Source organism: Oncorhynchus nerka, unplaced genomic scaffold (assembly GCF_034236695.1).
Source record: "Oncorhynchus nerka isolate Pitt River unplaced genomic scaffold, Oner_Uvic_2.0 unplaced_scaffold_4___fragment_2___debris, whole genome shotgun sequence".
NCBI classification, from domain to species: Eukaryota; Metazoa; Chordata; class Actinopteri; order Salmoniformes; family Salmonidae; genus Oncorhynchus; species Oncorhynchus nerka.
The window spans coordinates 369050-390752 of record NW_027040459.1 but is presented as its reverse complement, the minus strand read 5'-3'; the positions used below and the strand labels follow the sequence as shown (position 1 = coordinate 390752).

At 42.8% G+C, this 21703-nt stretch overlaps 1 protein-coding gene across 1 annotated transcript; it reads left to right on the top strand.

The window, feature by feature from the left end:
• Nucleotides 1-3513: 3513 nt before the first annotated feature.
• Nucleotides 3514-17497, top strand: LOC115114217 (mediator of RNA polymerase II transcription subunit 26-like). The gene is given in 4 exon segments (XM_029642284.2): nucleotides 3514-4100; nucleotides 13945-14022; nucleotides 14285-14915; nucleotides 14918-17497. Coding segments are annotated over 4 exon segments (1824 nt in total). The 5' UTR covers nucleotides 3514-4028; the 3' UTR covers nucleotides 15961-17497.
• Nucleotides 17498-21703: the final 4206 nt, after the last annotated feature.

Below are 21703 nucleotides of genomic sequence, written 5' to 3'. Positions count from 1 at the left end.
GAACATCTTGGCCATGTTCTGTTATAATCTCCACCCGGCACAGCCAGAAGAGGACTGGCCACCCCACATAGCCTGGTTCCTCTCTAGGTTTCTTCCTAGGTTTTGGCATTTCTAGGGAGTTTTTCCTAGCCACCGTGCTTCTACACCTGCATTGCTTGCTGTTTGGGGTTTTAGGCTGGGTTTCTGTACAGCACTTTGAGATATCAGCTGATGTACGAAGGGCTATATAAATAAATTTGATTTGATTTGATTTGGTCCAGACTGGACAGAACATAGATGTCTATGACAGTGGAGGCTCCTAAGGAAAATTTAAAATTGTGAAACATTAGAGTTATCCCTTTTAGATAAAACTATACCAAATATATTCACGTCACCAAATTGATTAAAACACACTGTTTTGCAATGGTCTACAATAGCCTCAGCAGAACTCTGTAGGGTAGCACCATGGTGTAGCCGGAGGAAAGCTAGCTTCTGTCCTCCTCTGGGTACATTGACTTCAATACAAAACCTAGAAGGCTCATGGTTCTCACCCTCCTCCATGGACTTGCACAGTAATTATGACAACTTCCGCAGGATGTCCTCCAACCTATCAGAGCTCTTGCAACATGAACAAACATGTCCACCCAATCAAAGGATCAGAGAATGAATCTAGTGCTGAAAGCTAAAGCTAGCTAGCAGTGCAGTGCATAAAATGTCAAGATCACTTTGACTCAAAATGCAAGCTGAGATCTACTGCTCAGATGATTTAAAAAAAATATGACTTAAGTAAGCCTATGCAACATTAACCAATTTAAAACAGTACTGTAGCAATGAGGTTTGTGCAGTAAGCTATAAACCCAATACATTATCACCGCATATTGGCTTAGCTTGTTTTGCCCAACCAATGACTGCATTGTTGTTCGAGCCATTTAAAAATATACAGTTGAAGTCGGAAGTTTACATACACTTAGGTTGGAGTCATAAAAACTCGTTTTTCAACCACTCCACAAATTTATTCTTAACAAACTATAGTTTTGGCAAGTCGGTTAGGCCATCTACTTTGTGCAAGACTTGGTCTGCTTGGTCTGCTCATTTAGAAGATCGTGACACTTGGAAAATTCCAGAAAATTGTCATGGCTTTAGAAGCTTCTGATAGGCTAATTGACATCATTTGAGTCAATTGGAGGTGTAACTGTGGATGTATTTCAAGGCCTACCTTCAAACTCAGTGCCTCTTTGCTTGACATCATAGGAAAATCAAAAGAAGTCAGCCAAGACCTCAGAAATAAAATTGTAGACCTCCACAAGTCTGGTTCATCCTTGGGAACAATTTCCAAACGCCTGAAGGTACCACGTTCATCTGTACAAACAATAGTACGCAAGTATAAACACCATGGGACCACGCAGCCGTCATACTGCTCAGGAAGGAGACATGTTCTGTCTTCTAGAAATGCTGGTACTTTGGTGTGAAAAGTGAAAATCAATCCCAGAACAGCAGCAAAGGACCTTGTGAAGATGCTTGAGGAAACAGGTACAAAAGTATCTATATCCACAGTAAAACGAGAACCTATATATCGACATAACCTGAAAGGCCGCTTAGCAAGGAAGAAGTCACTGCTCCAAAACCACCATAAAAAAAGCCAGACTATAGTTTGCAACTGCACATGAGGACAAAGATCGTTCTTTTTGGAGAAACGTCCTCTGGTCTGATGAAACAAAAATAGAACTGTTTGGCCATAATGACCATCGTTATGTTTGTAGGAAAAAGGGGGAGGCTTGCAAGCTGAAGAACACCATCCCATCAGTGAAGCATGGGGGTGTCAGCATCATGTTGTGGGGGTGCTTTGCTGCAGGAAGGATTGGTGCACTTCACAAAATAGATGGCGTCATGAGGATGGAAAATTGTGGATATATTGAAGCAACATCTCAAGACATCAATCAGGAAGTTAAAAGCTTGGTTGCAAATGGGTCTTCCAGATGGACAATGACCCCAAGCATACTTCCAGAGTTGTGGCAGAATGGCTTAAGGACAACAAAGTCAAGCTATTGGGAGTGGCCATCACAAAGCCCTCAATCCTATAGAAAATTTGTGGGCAGAACTGAAAAAGCGTGTGCAAGCAAGGAGGCCTTACAAACCTGACTCAGTTACACCAGCTCTGTCAGGAGGAATGGGCCAAAATTCACCCAATTTATTGTGGGAAGCTTGTGGAAGGCTAGCCAAAACATTTGACCGAAGTTAAACAATTTAAAGGAAATGCTACCAAATACTAATTGAGTGTATGTAAACTTCTGACCCACTGGGAATGTGATGAAAGAAATAAAAGCTGAAATAAATAATTCTGACATTTCAAATTCTTAAAATAAAGTGGTGATCCTAACTGACATAAAACAGGGAATATTTTACTCAGATTAAATGTCAGGAATTGTGAAAAACTGAGTTTTTAAATGTAGTTGGCTAAGGTGTATGTAAACTTCCGACTTCAACTGTATATATTTGACGTAGGCGATATGATCACGCAGGTAATAGATCCGTTGTATTTCTTGTAAAGCACCACTGAGTGAGTATATATTTGAATAATTTGCTTTTTTTATTTTAAAAGTACTGGGCTGATGGTGCCTGCATCTGATGGTCACTCTCAGTAGGCTGAGGGTCCGCCTCTCAACATCACTCCGCTCTCCCTTTCCTCCACTGACACTGACCAAAAAGGGACATGGTCTTCCAGCTGTATTTCTTATTTGATTGGGCGCAATTAGGTTAGGCTATTTGATCGGAGAAACATGCATGTCATTACATTGTCATACATTTTATTTCTAGCCTGTAGGCTACAGAAAAGGGCCATATACAACATGATCTGCAGTTTTTGCGGGAAATGATTTATGATCACACGGATACAAATTTTTTTTACGGATGTGTATCATTCCAACTGTTAATTTGCACCCTGGAGATGCGCTATTTTGCAATTAGGTTAGGCTATTTGATCGGAGAAACATGCTGTCTTTGACTAAGTGGCCACTGTTTATTGCCGGGTGGGCATCGGTGCTTACTTAAAAACGCCCATATGCCACTGGTTGAAAAAAAAAACATTTTAGGGGGGCAAAATGAGGTTTTATGTGTTGTTATTGCATCAGAAAATGCCACCCTCGTTAATCTGCCGCCCTAGGTGACCGCTTAATCTTGCCTAATGCCGTCCGTGAGCAAAGGTGTCAACTAGAGATGAGGTGCACGAAGAGTTTGCGGTGGTTTGTAGTCTTGCATGATGCCTACTTGATGCAAATTAGCATTTTCAAATCTGAGACTAAATAGAGCCAAATATATTGATAAAAGTCACCCTGTCCGAGAGAGATTTAATGTTATCAAAAACGTCACGCCAGGGAAAGCCTACATGAAACATAGCCCTTATTTGAAGTGTTCCTAAAATCCACAATGGATCAAATGAATGGTGGAAAACGATTGGAACCATTTCCTTGTTTGACCGATAGGTTTTATGGGTATGATGATGCGTCCACTGGGGGGCTAATTACCATATTGCTTACACTGTCAAATCTTCTCGGATCTCCACAAGCGCATAGGGTGTAGGACTGAGGAGTCCATTTGTATTGATCTCATGTCTCCTCCCTAACAATGGGAGTCGTTGCCCCAAAAGCGGGAAGGCAGGCAAGCGACACGTTTAGGTCCAAAATACGCCCTTAGAAACGCATTGGGCTTGTTTTGGACCGAGTGAAACCACATATTGTTCTGTGGTGAAACCTCTTGCATCGCCTCTTCCTCTCTGACACGGCCAAGTATTGCATCCCATAATGCAATAGGAGGCCGTTGAGATCCAGCAGCTGGTGGTGAGTTTCCAAAGCGCCCAAGAGTCAATAGCAGGCGGCTGACACATCTCTGAATCCATGTGACATTTTACGAACCTTTAAGCGTAAATGCATCAGATAAATATGCTGCTCAAGTGTCTTGCATATCTCCATAAAGGCCTGTGAGTGTCTACAAGTACCACAGTATTCGTTGTTGGAGGATTCCTCCCCCGTCTGCCGGATCGCACCGAACAGGCAATGACAACGGCCTCAGCAACTCCGCAGCAGATGAGAGACCGGCTGCTGCAGGCCATCGATAGTCGTAGCAATGTGAGTAGCTAGCTATCTGGACGAATATTTGCCATCTCGTTAAAAAAACGAAATGCCGATTATTCACTGTTAAATGATAGCTAATCATACACGCTTGTGAGTTGACAGCACGCTTGCTAGCTAGCAAGCTTGCGACGCGAACGTACCGGGCGTCAGCTAGTAAGTTAGCTAAGTTGCTAGCCTGCCCAACAGGGTAATGTTAGTGTTTAGCCAGCTAGTGTTAGCATTGGCCAGCCTCTAAGCTAGCCAGTCACACAACTCTCGCAGGTCAAACTGCGGTTGTTTTCACGTTTACCAATACCATATGTTAACTGGCCAGATGGCGAACTAGCTGCAAACTTAACTTGTTTTTAACTTTTGATACGCTGAGGTAAATAATGTCAGACGAAATAGCGTTAGCCTAGCTAGTTTACGTCAAGTTGACACTTAACTTTTCTCCCATTCCTCACCCGTCATACGTTGTTGCATAACTTAGCTAACGTTAGTAAGTTAGTAGCTACCACCTTATCTGTGTGCGTTTAAGCAACGCGGGTGTATTTGGTAACATACACTACCCGTTGCTTTCAATTCTAGTATTGGGTTGCACAAAAACAGTCAGTGGGAAGCCAGAAGTTAAATACCATTACATTTCAACTTGGTGGCAGGAGGGTTGATCAATATATCTTGGGGAATTTGAGACAAAAATCTAATGGGTAAAATAATGTTAATTGAGTAGATAAAACTTGTCTCATATCATTGTGACAATATGCACAACACTGAACAATAATATAAATGCAGCAATTTCATTTGACTGAGTTAGTTCATGTAAGGAAATCAGTTAATTGAAAAATGAATTAGGCCCTAATCTATGTATTTCACATTACTTGGAATAAAAGTGGAGTGGATCAGAAATCCATTCACCACCATTTGCCTCATGCAGCGCAACACACCTCCTTTGCATAGAGTTGATCGGACTGTTGATTGTGGAATGTTGTCCATCTCATTTTCAATGGCTGTGTGAAATTGCTGGATATTGGTGGGAACTGGAACACGCTGTCGTACACGTCGATCCAGTGCCACCCAAACATGCTCAATGGGTGACGTAATAGGTGAGTATGCAGGCCATACTCACCAGACATGTCACCCATTGAGCATGTGTGGGAGACCTGGGACTTTTCAACTTCCAGGAATTGTGTACAGACCCTTGCGGCATAAGGCTGTGCATTGTCATGCTGGAACGTGAGGTGATGGCGGCGGTTGAATGGCACGACAATGGGCCTTAGGAGCTTGTCACTGTGTATTGAAATTACCATCGATCGTGCCAGGTTTCCTCCAGACATATCGCTTGGCATTCAGGCCAAAGAGTACAATCTTGGTTTCATCAGAGAATCTTGTTTCTCATGGTCTGAGTCCTTTAGGTGCCTTTTGGCAAACTGCAAGCGGGCTGTCTTGAGTGACTTCCATCTGGCCACTGTACCATAAAAGCCTGAAGGTTGTTTTTCTGGAAGGTTCTCCTATCTCCAGAGGAGCTCTATCAGACTGACCATCGGGTTCTTGGTCACCTCCCTAATCGAGGCCCTTCTCCCCTGATTGCTCAGTTTGGCCGGGTGGCCAGCTCTAGGAAGAGTGTTGGTGGTTGCAAACTTCTTCCATTTAAGAATGTGACTGTGTTCTTTGGGACCTTCAATGCTGCAGAATTGTTTTGAGAACCTTCCCCAGATCTGTCCCTTGACACAATCCTGTCTCGGAGCTTTACTGACAATTCCTTCGACTTCATGGCTTGGTTTTTGCTCTGACATGCACTGCCAACTGTGGGACCTTATATAGACAGGTGTGTGTGCCTTTCCAAATCATGTCCAATTAATTGAATTTACCATAGTTCCAATCAGACACAAGAGGCATGTGGCAGGGTCTACAGTCAATCACGGACTACAAGAAGAAACCCAGCCCAGTCACGGACCAGGATGTCTTGCTCCCAGGCAGACTAAATAACTTTTTTGCCCGCTTTGAGGACAATACATTGCCACTGACACGGCCTGCAACGAAAACATGCGGTCTCTCCTTCACTGCAGCCGAGGTGAGTAAGACATTTAAACGTGTTAACCCTCGCAAGGCTGCAGGCCCAGACGGCATCCCCAGCCGCGCCCTCAGAGCATGCGCAGACCAGCTGGCCGGTGTGTTTACGGACATATTCAATCAATCCCTATACCAGTCTGCTGTTCCCACATGCTTCAAGAGGGCCACCATTGTTCCTGTTCCCAAGAAAGCTAAGGTAACTGAGCTAAACGACTACCGCCCCGTAGCACTCACTTCCGTCATCATGAAGTGCTTTGAGAGACTAGTCAAGGACCATATCACCTCCACCCTACCTGACACCCTAGACCCACTCCAATTTGCTTACCGCCCAAATAGGTCCACAGACGATGCAATCTCAACCACACTGCACACTGCCCTAACCCACCTGGACAAGAGGAATACCTATGTGAGAATGCTGTTCATCGACTACAGCTCGGCATTCAACACCATAGTACCCTCCAAGCTCGTCATCAAGCTCGAGACCCTGGGTCTCGACCCCGCCCTGTGCAACTGGGTTCTGACTTCCTGACGGGCCGCCCCCAGGTGGTGAGGGTAGGCAACAACATCTCCTCCCCGCTGATCCTCAACACGGGGCCCCACAAGGGTGCGTTCTGAGCCCTCTCCTGTACTCCCTGTTCACCCACGACTGCGTGGCCATGCACGCTCCAACTCAATCATCAAGTTTGCGGACGACACAACAGTGGTAGGCTTGATTACCAACAACGACGAGACGGCCTACAGGGAGGAGGTGAGGGCCCTCGGAGTGTGGTGTCAGGAAAATAACCTCACACTCAACGTCAACAAAACTAAGGAGATGATTGTGGACTTCAGGAAACAGCAGAGGGAACACCCCCTATCCACATCGATGGATCAGTAGTGGAGAGGGTAGCAAGTTTTAAGTTCCTCGGCATACACATCACAGACAAACTGAATTGGTCCACTCACACTGACAGCGTCGTGAAGAAGGCGCAGCAGCGCCTCTTCAACCTCATGAGGCTGAAGAAATTCGGCTTGTCACCAAAAGCACTCACAAACTTCTACAGATGCACAATCGAGAGCATCCTGGCGGGCTGTATCACCGCCTGGTACGGCAACTGCTCCGCCCTCAACCGTAAGGCTCTCCAGAGGGTAGTGAGGTCTGCACAACGCATCACCGGGGGCAAACTACCTGCCCTCCAGGACACCTACACCACCCGATGTTACAGGAAGGCCATAAAGATCATCAAGGACATCAACCACCCGAACCACTGCCTGTTCACCCCGCTATCATCCAGAAGGCGAGGTCAGTACAGGTGCATCAAAGCTGGGACAGAGAGACTGAAAAACAGCTTCTATCTCAAGGCCTCTATCTAGTCTATCTCAAGGACTGTTAAACAGCCACCACTAACATTGAGTGGCTGCTGCCAACACACTGTCATTGACACTGACCCAACTCCAGCCACTTTAATAATGGGAATTGATGGGAAATGATGTAAATATATCACTAGCCACTTTAAACAATGCTACCTTATATAATGTTACTTACCCTACATTATTCATCTCATATGCATATGTATATACTGTACTCTAGATCATCGACTGCATTCTTATGTCACTAGCCACTTTAACTATGCCACTTTGTTTACTTTGTCTACATACTCATCTCATATGTATATACTGTACTCTATACCATCTACTGTATGCTGCTCTGTACCATCACTCATTCATATATCCTTATGTACATATTCCTTATCCCCTTACACTGTGTATAAGACAGTAGTTTTGGAATTGTTAGTTAGATTACTTGTTGGTTATCACTGCATTGTCGGAACTAGAAGCACAAGCATTTCGCTACACTCGCATTAACATCTGCTAACCATGTGTGTGACAAATAAAATTTGATTTGATTTGAATCAAGTTGTAGAAACATTTCAAGGATGATCAATGGAAACAGGATCCACCTGAGCTCAATTTTTAATTCTCCTAGCAAAGAGTCTGACTACGTATGTAAATAAGGTATTTCTGCCTTTTAAATTTTTTAAAATATATTGGCAGCAATTTCAAAAACTTAACTTTGTCCTCTGAGCAAGAGGACAAGTACATTAGTGTCTAGTTTGAGAAACATACGCCTCACAACTGGCAGCTTCATTAAATAGTACCCGCTAAAACACTGTCTCAATGTCAACAGTGAAGAGGTGACTCTGGTGCTGGCCTTCTAGGCAGAGTTATGAAGAAAAAGCCATATCTCAAACTGGCCAATAAAAATTCAAGATTAAGATGGGCAAAAGAACACACACACTGGACAGAGGAACTGCAAAAGGGTTTTCTAATGATCAATTATCCTTTTAAAATTATAAACTTGGATTAGCTAACACAACGTGCCATTGAAACACAAGAGTGATGGTTGTTGATAATGGGCCTCTGTACACCTATGTAGATATTCCATAAAAAATCTGCTGTTTCCAGCTACAATAGTAATTTACAACATTAACAGTGTCTACACTGTATTTCTGATCAATTTGATGTTATTTTAATGGGCAAAAAATGTGCATCGTTTTCTTCAAAAACAAGGACATTTCTAAGTGATCCCAAACCTTTGAACGGTAGTGTGTACCAGTCAAAAGTTTGGACACCTACTCATTCCAGGGTTTTGCTTTATTTTTACTATTTTCTACATTGTAGAATAATAGTGAAGACATCAAAACTATGAAATTACACATGGAATCATGTAGTAACCAAAAGTAGCCACCCTTTGCCTTGACAGCTTGCACACTCTTGGCATTCTTTCAACCAACTCCATGAGGTAGTCACCTGGAATGCATTTCAATTAACAGGTGTGTCTTAAAAGTTAAATAGTGGAATTTATTTCCTCCTTAATGCGTTTGAACCAGTCAGTTGTGTTGTGACAAGATGGGGGTGAAAAACAGAAGATTGCCCTAATTTGGTAAAAGACCCAAGTCCATATTATGAATAAATGCTTCAGAGTTCAAGTAACAGACGCATCTCAACATCAACTGCTCAGAGGAGAGTGCGTGAATCAGGCTTTCATGGTCGAATTTCTGCAAAGAAACCACTACTAAAGGACAACAATAAGAAGAAACTTGCTTGGGCCAAGAAACACGAGCAATGGACATTAGACTGGTGTAAGTCTGTCCTTTGGTCTGATGAGTCCAAATTTGAGATGTTTGGTTCCAACCACCCTGTCTTTGTGAGATGCAGAGTCGGTGAAGGGATGATCGCCGCATGTGCGATTCCCACCGTGAAGCATGGAGGAGGTGTGACGGTGTGGGAGGTTCTTTGCTGGTGACACGGATTTATTTAGAATTCAAAGCACGCTTAATCAGCATGGCTACCACAGCATTCTGCAGCGATATGCCACCACATCTAGTTTGCGCTTAGTGGGACTATCATTTGTTTTTCAACAGGAGAATGACCCAAAACATACCTCCAGGCTGTGTCAGGGCTATTTTACCAAGAAGGAGAGAGATTGAGTGCTGCATCAGATGACCTGGCCTCCACAATCATCTGACCTCAACCCAATTGAGATGGTTTGGGGTAAGTTGGACCACAGAGTGAAGGAAAAGCAGCCAACAAGTGCTCAGCATATGTGGGAACTCCTTCAAGACTGTTGGAAAAGCATTCTTTATTAAGCTGGTTGAGAGAATGCCAGGTGCAAAGTTGTCATCAAGGAAAAGGGTGGCTACTTTGAATATAAAGTATATTTAGTTTTTTTGCGCTTTGGTTACTACATGATTCCAAATGTTAGTTCATAGATCATGTCTTCACTATTATTCTATGAAGTAGAAAATAGTAAACATAAAGAATCCCTGGAATGAGTAGGTGTGTCAATGTTTTTTGATAGATATGGTACATAAAGACTAGATATTTATGTTTTTTTTTTTTTTACCCCTTATAGGATGGCCAAAATTAGGGTGACTAAATCAATGGAGGCCAGAGAAAAGTGGCCAAAAATCTGGAAATTTGCATCACGTCAGCTAGGCGAGATTATGTGCAAGAAATAAGGCTACTGGCTACCTGACAGGCTCCTTTGCCTGTTGAACTCGTCATCTTTCTTCTCGAATCCGCAGGACTTTTTATTTAACCAGGTAGGCCGGTTGAGAACAATTTCTCCTTTACAACTGCGACCTGGCCAAGATAAAGCAAAGCAGTGCGACACAAACACATTTACACATGGGATAAACACATACAGTCAACACAATAGAAAAGTCTATATACAGTGTGTGCAAATGTAGTAATATTGGGGAGGTAAGGCAATAAATAGGCCGTAGTGGCGAAATAATTACAATTTAGCATTAAACACCGGAGTGAAAGATGTGCAGATGATGATGTGCAAGTAGAGATACTGGGGTGCAAAGAGCAAAAATAAATAACAATATGGGGATATGGTAGTTGGGTGGGCTGTGTACAGGTGCAGTGATCGGTAAAGCTGCTCTGACAGCTGATGCTTAAAGATAGTGAGGGAGATATGTCTCCAGCTTTAGGGAATTTTGCAGTTCATTCCAGTCATTGGCAGCAGAGAACTGGAAGGAAAGGCGGCCAAAGGAGGAGTTGGCTTTGGGGGTGACCAGTGAAATATACCTGCTGGAGTGAGTGCATCGGGTGGGTGTTGCTATGGTGACCAGTGAGCTGAGATAAGGTGGGGCTTTACCTAGCAAAGACTTATAGATGACCTGGAGCCAGTGGGTTTGGCGACGAATTTGAGGGAGGGCCAGCCAACAAAAGCATATTGGTCGCAGTGGTGGGTAGTATATGGGGCTTTGGTGACAAAACGGATGGCACTGTGATAGACTACAGCTAATTTGCTGAGTAGAGTGTCGGAGGCTATTTTGTAAATGACATCGCCGAAGTCAAGGATCGGTATGATAGTCAGTTTTACGAGGATATGTTTGGCAGCATGAGTGAAGGATGCTTTGTTGCGAAATGGGAAGCTGATTCTAGATGTATTTTTGGATTGGAGATTCTTAATGTGAGTCTGGAAGGAGATATGTCTAACCAGACACCTAGGTAGTTGTCAACACATTCTAACTCAGAACCGTCCAGAGTAGTAATGCTCGTCGAGCGGGCGGGTGCGGGCAGCATCGGTTGAAGAGCATGCATTTATTTTTACTAGCATTTAAGAGCAGTTAGCGACTACGGAAGGAGTGTTGTATGGTATTGAAGCTCGTCTGGAGTTTTGACATAAAGCAATAAAGGTAAGATGGATATCGATTTGAGACATGACATGTTGTATTTTAGTATATGCTTTTCATGTTACTCAGAATCATACATTTTCAAAGATTTCTCACAAATTAAACATATCTGAAATGTCAATGAAGCACTGAGAATATGCCAAGCTTTATTTTCCAAGACTTTTACATGCAATTGTTTATTTTTGCGACCTGTGGAAACCACTTTGACGACGACCACCACCACAAGAAGAAACCTGAACGTCTGTCAACAGCTCTGCGCTTATTATCGTCTGTATTAGGTTCTCACATTTTAAACATAATAATGAGAAAATCAATGCTTTCACAATGCCTAAAATGCTAGTGGTAGTTACCTTCTTTTTTTTTTAGGGCACATTGACAGGTTTTTCACCTAGTCGGCTCTGGGTATTCAAACCAGGAACCTTTTGTTTACTGTCCCAATGCTCTTAACTGCTAGGCTAACTGCTGCACAATTGTATAACATTGAGGTCTTTGAAAATAACAATTAAATGCTTGAAAAACTCCCTGAATTTGACTTGCCAATGCCTGGATGAACCCTGCTTAAAGGATGTATAGTCCTAGGCCTATGGGCTAATTTGAATATATTCATTTAAGTACACGTGGAACTGCTTAAAAATGAATAACTCAAAACATTTTGATCCCAATGTCACAGAAAGATGTATATGAGATCGATCATATACCGTGGTATTTGGAAATGGCCAGAGGATGGTATTTCTGTACCGCTCAAACCTATTTATTTGAAGTTTTTCAATAAATGTTCATATTTGTAGCTACTTAATTAAATACCTGCAGCCAACTTGTGCAATACATTAGGAGATAAAGCAGGTTGCGCTCTTTCACCGGTCACATTATTTAACATTATAAAGCTTAGTTCATTATAAACCATAGTTCTCGAACAGTTGAGCCAGCAAAATTATTGTGCCAATTCTATGAAGCAATTTTCTCCGATAATGTATTTCTGTATATTTTTGCTTTAGGACATTTATATAATGTTTTTCTTACATTTAGTTCAGCTGGAAAGCTGCAAGCTTCCAAAGTTTTGAATAGAAAAGGCCATTCAAGACTGTCTTAAGCCTTTTCTGCATCAACAGCCATTATTGATATCTTGTTTTTTTGTGTATTGTATTAAACTGAAACATGTATTTGTTTGCGTGTCTATTTTTAATAAACCCTGTTTTTGTATCAAGTCGAAGACTTTGACCATTCTATTGCTTATGAGTGTAGTTATTATTGTATTGTCACAGGGTGTCCTATTCACTGTTTCTTATGGATACCGATACTTAAGTTTTATATATGCAACGAGCTGCTAGCTGGCTGCTAGCTAACATGTTTTAAACCAGTGGTCACCAACTGGGTGATCAACTGGTCCATCTCCAAGTCATTCCTTGTCGAGCACCAAACATTTCTGTAAAAAACCCAACGATAAAGCCTTACGTTCCTATTTTTGTCATTTGTTTCACGCTGTTGGCGATATGTGCACTTTATTCAGAAGCCCTAGTGCCGGGAAGGGAAGGTCTTCCCATTTTGAACCATTTCATGTGTCTGAAGGTTGAACTCCACCTACCTGGCAGGCCCAGAGGTAAAACCAAGTGCACCTTTAGGCCTACCGCTGGCCAATCAGCTCAGATCACCATGTCTGCAGTTTGTTTGTGCCATAGACTCTAGAAATAAGTCTAGAGCGCACAGCAAAGTTGATAGTGTAAGATTTTAAAAACTTTTAAAACCATGACTAGAGCGAATCAACAAATACAGTATGGTTTTGAGTGAGTTCATGTTTAAATTGTTATTCAGCACTGTCAATCAGCACTTTGTGCATTTTAGGGCTTATAAAAGTTTTTAACATTCTCTCTACTTCCACTCATGCTACAACCAGCACTGCAGCTGTAATGATTGAGTAGCAAAGTGTTTCGGTTCACTTTCTCTGGTCATAGGAGTAACAACATGATTTGGTGCATGATGCAGAAATTAGGTTTGCCGTTAGCTGGAATACGATGTCCCCTTTCCTCAGCGGGAGGGAGCGAGGCAGGACGGTGAGGCAGCCTTGCTGCTGTGCTCTCTTCCTCCCCCTCTGACCATCAGACGAAGGCCATCAGTCCAGTGCAATTTTAAAATGCTAATTATTATGCTCAGCTGTGCAAATTCTGTTACCAGTTTGATTATGTACCTCAAATGAGTTAATATAATTTCAAAATCTGAGAGGTCTGAGAACAGCACTGGCAGGTCAATTCAAGCATAGCCAATATACACTGATAATGTATTGGGCCTGTACCCTACTGCCCAAACCTCATTGCTACAAAACTGTTTTTAATAGGTTCATGTTGCACAGGCTTATGTTTAAGTCATGTTTGGAAAGAATCTCAGCTTGCGTTTTGACTTTGATCTTGACTCGTTTGGTGAGCACTGTTTTTAAATAATTGATAGACTGCTTGTTAGACAGTTAATAGCCAGCATATCGTTTATCTCTAGGAAGGTAATAGGCCAGCCAGCAAGCCAACTGTTGCGTACTTAGAAGTAACAGCTAACTAGCTTAGTAACTATTTGCTGAAAATCTGTGTTCTGATCATCTCTTTTGCTCCTTCCAGCAGATTCACAATATGGTGGCAGTATTAGAAGTTATCACATACTTGGAGAAATTCCCTATCACCAAAGAGGCACTTGAGGTAAGACCCAAAGCTTTTTAAGTGCTTTAATTGTTGCCTGTGACAACGATTTTGGTATTCTTAAAACGATCACTTGGGATTTTGGTAACTTAGCCTTTAATGATCTATTTAGCTAATATTGGCTTGTGAACTACCTCCAACCTCCTTTATACTGGACACATAGACATAGAAATGGGATCCACAAGTTCATCTGACTCTGGGCCTCATTGCCAAAATTCAAAAGTATCCCTTTAACAACTTTTTATTTGAATTACCAATTTAGGAAACCCGATTGGGGAAACTGATCAATGACGTGAGGAAGAAGACCAAGGATAAAGACCTTGCCAAGCGTGCCAAGAAGCTTTTGCGGAGCTGGCAGAAATTGATCGACCCAGGGCAAAATGAGACTCCATCGCGGGGGGCAGTAAGTGTCTCGAGCTCTGCCAATGGCAGTGCCCACCCCTGTTGGACTGACGTTCCACCCCCTGACGTATCCCTGGCAGGCAAAGGTGTCCAAGAGGTCAAAACCAGAAATGACGTCCACAACACCTACTCGCCCAAAGCGGAGAAGTCAAGCAGCAGGAAGCGTAGAGGGGAGCAAAAGGACAGTGTGCACTTACCGGCCAAAACCTCCAAGATGTCCCCCAACGAGCAGATGCACAACTTCACTCTGTCGCCACCTCCCACAAATGGGATTGCAGGTAACCCTGAGGCTCCCCAAGACCTAGAGGCTACACCTTCGCCAGACAGGGCCCGGACAGAGCACATTGAGAATGAAAAACACAGTAGAATCCCTGTCAATGCTGTCAAACCTCACCCCAGCTCCCCGGGCCTCGCCAAACTACCTAGCACTTCCTCTTTACTCAAGACTGCTGTGTTGCAGCAGCAAGCAAGGCTGGACGAAGGAGGAGGGGGCAATATCTGACCAAAAGCCCCCGCTGCCTTTCAAGTCCACGGACTATGAAGCAAGAGACTATGTCCAAGCACTCTTCAACATATGCACCAAAAGGGACTATCCCAAGCCCAGCTCGGAGTCCTCGCTTGCCTTCGTCCCAGCCTTTAACGTCCCCAGCCCAAGTGTCTCATGTGAATGGGCCGCCACCCCCTGCCCATAGGGCCTCACTGCACTGGCCTGGCTCCTCAGAGGCCACCACCAATCCCCCACACAGCACTGGAACACTGGAACCCCCGCCTGTCTTCCTTCCCACCACCCATCCCGCCCCACAAAACTCTGAGTGCGCGGAACTCCACAGACCCACCCCCTCTGTAGTGGTGGTGAAGGCTGAGGCAGAAGTCTCTGCCTCCAGCTCGGACCGCAAAAAGAGGAAGAAGTACAGGTCCAGGGACTACTCTGTCAACCTGCAGGGGCAGGACATAGAGGACAAAACAAAGCCTGTGAGGTTAAAAGAACGCAGGCTAACGTTTGACCCTGTGACTGGACAGATCAAGTCCATGGTACATAAAGAACCCTGTCAGGTGGAGGAACCCCCAATGCCACCTCCCCCTAAGCCCCAGCAGAGAACTGATCTGCATCCACAGCAGCCTCCTGCTCCCACCCCTAGCCCCTTCCAACAGACTAACTGGAAAGAGCTGTCCCGAAACGAGATCATCCAGTCCTACCTAAACCTTCAGAGCAACGTGCTCACATCCTCGAGGGTCCAGGCCCCCGGCGCACACTTTTTCATGTCAGAATACCTGAAACGGGAGGAGAGTGATCTCAGGGAGGCGAGGCGAGGAGTCCATGTCTTGCAGCTGGACAGCTCGGTAACGGACACACCTGGAGTGAGCCGAGAGGTGACCGACAAGGACCTCCACAGAGTACATACGGAGCACTGGCAAGGGGTAAATGGTTGTTACGACACCAAGGGCACTTGGTTCGACTGGACGGAGTGTATATCGTTGGACCCACATGGGGACGAGAGCAAACTGAATATCCTGCCATATATTTGCCTAGACTGAGATGGGGTGTCTGTCCCAAGTTTGTTAAAGGGCTTTCAGTTCTGTTTTTCAAAAATAAAAAGTTGCAGGAAAGATGTGCCCGTTTGCAGAGTGCTGCTACTAACAATTAATTGCAAACTAGGGTTCTAGTGTAGGGTTGGCTGGAGTTTACCTTTCCAGTTATGTGCTCAGAGGGTGTTGAAAGCGTTCATCTAGCACAGTTAAAGCCGAACGTGTCCAGCGAGTGGAGTACTGACACCTATTTGGGAGTTACAAGAAGCTTTATGTGACATATACAAAAATAAATTATACAATTTCTTATCATGTATGCATCTATTTATTTGACCTTTTTCATTTTTTTTTTTTTTAGGTTTATGGAAACGATGTGCAAAACCTGTAGAGCTTTTCTGTTTGCATCACATACTGTTGACCTGTTCTGCAATGCAAAAGAGGCATAACATTGTTTTACACATTATTTTGTTTTTGGTTGGCCGATACATGTTAGCGATCCAACATTCCATACTCCACCCCTCATCTTCTCTCCTCACCACTCTGTTCTGATGTACACATTCCATCGAGTGTTTCTTTCCGGAGGAAGTTTAACAAAAAAATGTGCCTCCTTTTGTTCAATCAACAAATTATTTCAGAAGTTATCTTTGTTTTTCCATTTACTTATTCCCCAACAATCCTCACCCAGGCAGAAAATGTTGAAACAGAGGGTACTAATACAACTGTGAGGATAAGGAAATGTTTGTATGCTGGAACTATACTTGTTAAAATCCCTGTTAGCTATCGTTTTGGCTTATGAAATTGAATCACGAGACTTTCAGAGTTGAACAGCCTTAATGAATATACAGAAATGAGAGCTTTGTATTTCGTTTAGAGGCAGGCATCTTCTGTAATTTCATCATTTACATTAAGGTATGTGTAGATACAAACAAAACACCTGCAAGGTCCACATAATTTTTTTTCTCAATTTTCCTCCAATCTTTCACGGGTTTGTATTTCAGGAATGTTCTACTCATTGAGAAGCGTGCGTGATGGTAAATGACAAGTGTCGTTTCTTTTGCTATTTTGTTGAAAACTACAAACTTAAGAGAGCACATTCTTCACGGTTTCCATGTGACAATTTGGAGAAGTAGTTTTTAAAATTTTTGTTCTCGTCTTGCCACGGTTCTCCACATATGACATGACTTCAGATGGGGGTAAGGTCAGACTGTGCGCCGCTACATTCATCCCTACCAATGTGCCTTTTTGATGTCAAATCTGGATTCGCTTTCGCATAACACTCCTGTCCTTGGAACTAGGTTTATGTGTGGCAATTCCATGTCTGATGATGCTGGACTATGCACCATCTTTTTTTCCTAAGCAGTGGTCCTTAGTGAACACTGATCCAGAATGGGTAAATTGCAGACAATGAGGCATCACTCGAACACAGCTCGCAATAACGAAATGCTAAAGATGATTGATGTGGATCTGGTCAGTTTGACTGGGACATCTTTATTTGTTCAGTGTTTAACATCTCATTTGTTTGAAAAATAAAGTGATCTAAACCCTATGCACAGTTTTGTCATTTGCGATAAGACTTCATTCTTACGCCATATAAACCCAGATGTTTTTGTGTTGTATGGGGTTATTAACAGGTCAATGTTGGCATTAATATGGTACATACAATGTTTGTCTACAGTATATAGGTACATTACTCGTTTCCATTGTGTGTTCTCAGTGAATCCTCATGGGGGAGCACTTGGCTGTTTTTTAAGTAATATGGAAATTCAAAAGTTTTAAACATGGTTTTGATTGGGTTATAACAAGTTCTGCGGTTAAACTGTGTCGAACATCACTTACAAAAAAGTGCAGTATGCTGCAATTACTGTGTCCAAAATACCGCATTCTTTTTTTGAGAATTGTTTTGTATCTTTGAATTGCAAAGGGGTGTCTTTCACTTCCTTGAGTGGTTTTGTCTTCATTGTTATGACAAACCGCAACTATCAACACACTTTTCCCCTCCTGATAAGATAACCAAGTCTACATGCATTTCAGAACATCTCAGTGCAGAACCCTTCCCATCAACACATGACTAAGCTGCTCAGTGCACATTTACCTCACCTGGGGCCTCATTCATAAATGTTGCGGATGTACAAAATATACCCAAAAACGTGCTCCAGTTTTCCTACAAAAGTTGGTATTTATAAAAACAACTTGGAATGAGAATGTTACTGGGAGAATCTCAATTGCATATTCCTTTAATCCTCTCAAGACCCACGGAGAATGTCAGAGGGGCGGAACCTCATGCTTTCTCATCCAAAGGGTTTTGAGGAGGCTACAAAAGTTGGCATTTCCCAAACTTTTATGCAAAACAACTACTCAGCTTGATGATCACGTGCACTCCTTGGGGTACCGAGTTTGGAAAGTCCTGCCTTAACGCAATGCAAATTGTAGACCATGTGTGTGCACATTTTCTAGTGTTTGAAGGATTTGCTGCGTTCCTATGCTTCGACCTTGCTGATGATTGACAAATCTTACAACACCTTGGTTAGATATTTAGTAAGTATCAGCTAACCACATACAGTGCATTCGGAAAGTATTCAGACACCTTGACTTTTTCCACATTTTGTTACGTTACAGCCTTACACTAAAATTGATTTAAATACAACATTTCCCTCATCAATCTACACACAACACCCCATAATGACAAAGCCAAAAACTGTTTAAATTTTTTTTTGCAAAAAATAAATGCCTTATTCAAATCAAATTGAATTTACGTAAGTATTCAGACCTTTTGCTGTGAGACTCGAAATTGAGCTCCGGTGGATCCTGTTTACATTGATCATCCTTGGGATTTTTCTTCAACTTGATTGGAGTGTACCTGTGGTAAATTCAAATGATTGGACATGATTTGGAAAGGCACACACCTGTCTATATAAGGTCCCACAGTTGACAGTACATGTCAGAGCAAAAACCAAGCCATGAGGTTGAAGAAATTGTCCGTAGAGCTCCCGAGACATGATAGTGTCAAGGCACAGATCTGGGGAACGGTACCAAAATATTTCTGCAGCATTGAATGTCCCCAAGAACACAATGGCCTCATCATTCTTAAATGGAGGAAGTTTGGAACCACCAAGACTCTTCCTAGAGCTGGCCGCCCGACCAAACTGAGAAATCGGGGGAGAAGGGCCTTGGTCAGGAGGTGACCAAGAACCCGATGGTTAGTCTGACAGTGCTCCAGAGTCCCTCTGTGGAGATGGGATAACCTTCCAGAAGGGCAACCATCTCTGCAGCACTTCACCAATCAGGTAGAGTGGCCAGACGGAAGACACTTGTCAGTAAAAGCATGACAGCCTGCTTGGAGTTTGCCAAAAGGCACCAAAAGGACTCAGACCATGAGAAACAAGATTCTCTGGTTTGATGAAACCAAGAGTGAGCTATTTTGCTTAAATGCCACGTCTGGAGTAAACCTGGCACCATCCCTAGAGCTGGTGGTGGCAGATGGGGAGAAGACCACTATAAGTATGCCAGATGTGCAGCTATAGTGAGGGGCAAGTTACTGGTTTGATCAAGGCCAGCTTGATGGATACAGTTTATCCAATGATTGTAGCTGTTAACTAGGTAAGTCAGTTAAGAACACATTCTTATTTACAATGGCAGCTTAGGAACAGTGGGTTAACTGCCTTGTTCAGGGGCAGAATGACAGATTTTTACCTTGTCAGCTCGGGGATTCGATCTAGCAACCTTTCGGTTGCTGGCCCAACACTAACCACTATGTCTTCACTATTATTCCACAATGTAGAAAATAGTAAAAATAAAAATAGTAAAAATAAAGAAAAACCCTGGAATGAGTAGGTGTGTCCAAACTTTTGACTTGTACTGTATATGCAAATGCTGTTTTATATGCTCGTTTTTGCTTAATACTGTGCTATTGTCGGATTGTATGAAGATTGACAGATTGGCGTAAAAAGCTGTATTTGTCTGTTTTTTTGTGTGGTATCGATGAAGGTATTTGATTGGGAAATGATGATACATTTTCATGAGGTGAAATTAATTCATCTATAAATGTGGGGGGAAAAGGATGCCCTGCAAAACAATATCTGTTTGGTTTAAATTCCCCTGGTGCAACGACATGGTATTTGCATCTATAACGAGTCTGGACTATGATCAATTAAGCCATATCAATAGATGTAACGGGTTAATGTAAAATAATGAATTAGGTTGGCTTCCACTTATGGCACTTCCAAGGCCGTTCCATGATGATTAATACGGTCGTGTCAATCATGTTATATACATTGGTTATTGTAGCAAGGCCAATGCCAGCATTGTAGGCCTACTGCCTCTGCCCGTGGCCTGCTAAGCGATTGCCGTTAGACCTCACCTCGCCACGTATGAGCCCTGGTTAAAGACCTTGTTGCAGCTTTCACTTTATTCCACTACATTGGTGGCAGCGATGGGACCACGTCCAGCTCACATCTAGTTATGTGATCTAGTGGTGGGAAGCATTCTGTTCTAAAACATTGTGTTGGGTGTAATTACATTGATATAACTAGTGTACAATGGATAAGCAAAAATGGGTGTGACAGAAGCAGTCACTACAGGTGTGATCAAGCCTTACAGTGCATCAAAGTTGCCTGAAGCTGAATGAAAAAGTGTTACGCCCTGACCAGTTATTCAGAAGAAAATCCTCTGTGATTGTCTAATTTACACAAGTTAACTTACCAGTGTGGACCCAAAACAAACACATTCTGCACATTTTCAAACTACAAGTTTAACGTGTTATTACAACCATGGTGTTCTGTCGTTACTGAAACTTCTACATCTAATAACCTGACAATGATCCACATTATATGTAAGTGATTTATGCAGCAAAACACAACTATCCTTTTTCTGATCTGTTCTGATCTAATGAGATGGATGTAGGATTTTCTACGGCCTAGAATCAAGAACTTTCCCGGTCATGAAGGACGAAGCTAGGCCCCTCTTGATTCTCATTGGCGAAGACTAAACTCAAGTTAGGGGTTGTATGTCAGAATCTCCTATACCACTTTGCCCAACATGTTATACCCCAGAGGTTGTAAATGAACCCTTTTTAAGTTGATATAACTTGTCATTATTATAGGGCCGTGAACCCTCACAAACTTATACAAATGCACAATTGAGAGCATCCTGTCGGGCTGTTTCACCGCCTGGTACAGCAACTGCACTGCCCGCAACCGCAGGGCTGTCCAGAGGGTGGTGCGGTCTGCACAACGCATCACCGGGGGCAAACTACCTGCCCTCCAGGACACCTACATTAAAGCACCCGATGTCACAGGAAGGCCAAAAAGATGATCAAGGACAACAACCACCTGAGCCACTGCCTGTTCACCCGACTACCATCCAGAAAGCGAGGTCAGTACAGGTGCATCAAAGCTAGGACCGACTGAAAAACAGCTTTTATGTCAAGGCCATCAGACTGTTAAACAGCCAACACTAACACAAAGAGGCTGCTGCCCTATATACATAGACTTGAAATCATTGGCCACTTTAATAATGGAACACTAGTCACTTTAATTATGTTCACATATTTTACTTTACTCATTTCATATGTATATACTGTATTCTATTCTACTGTATTTTAGTCTATGCCACTCCGACGTTGCTCATCCAAATATTTATATATTCTTAGTTCCATGCCTTTACTTTAGATTTGTGTGTATTGTTGTGAAATTGTAAAATATTAGTTGTTAGATGTTACTGCACTGTTGGAGCCCAGAACACAATAATTTCACTA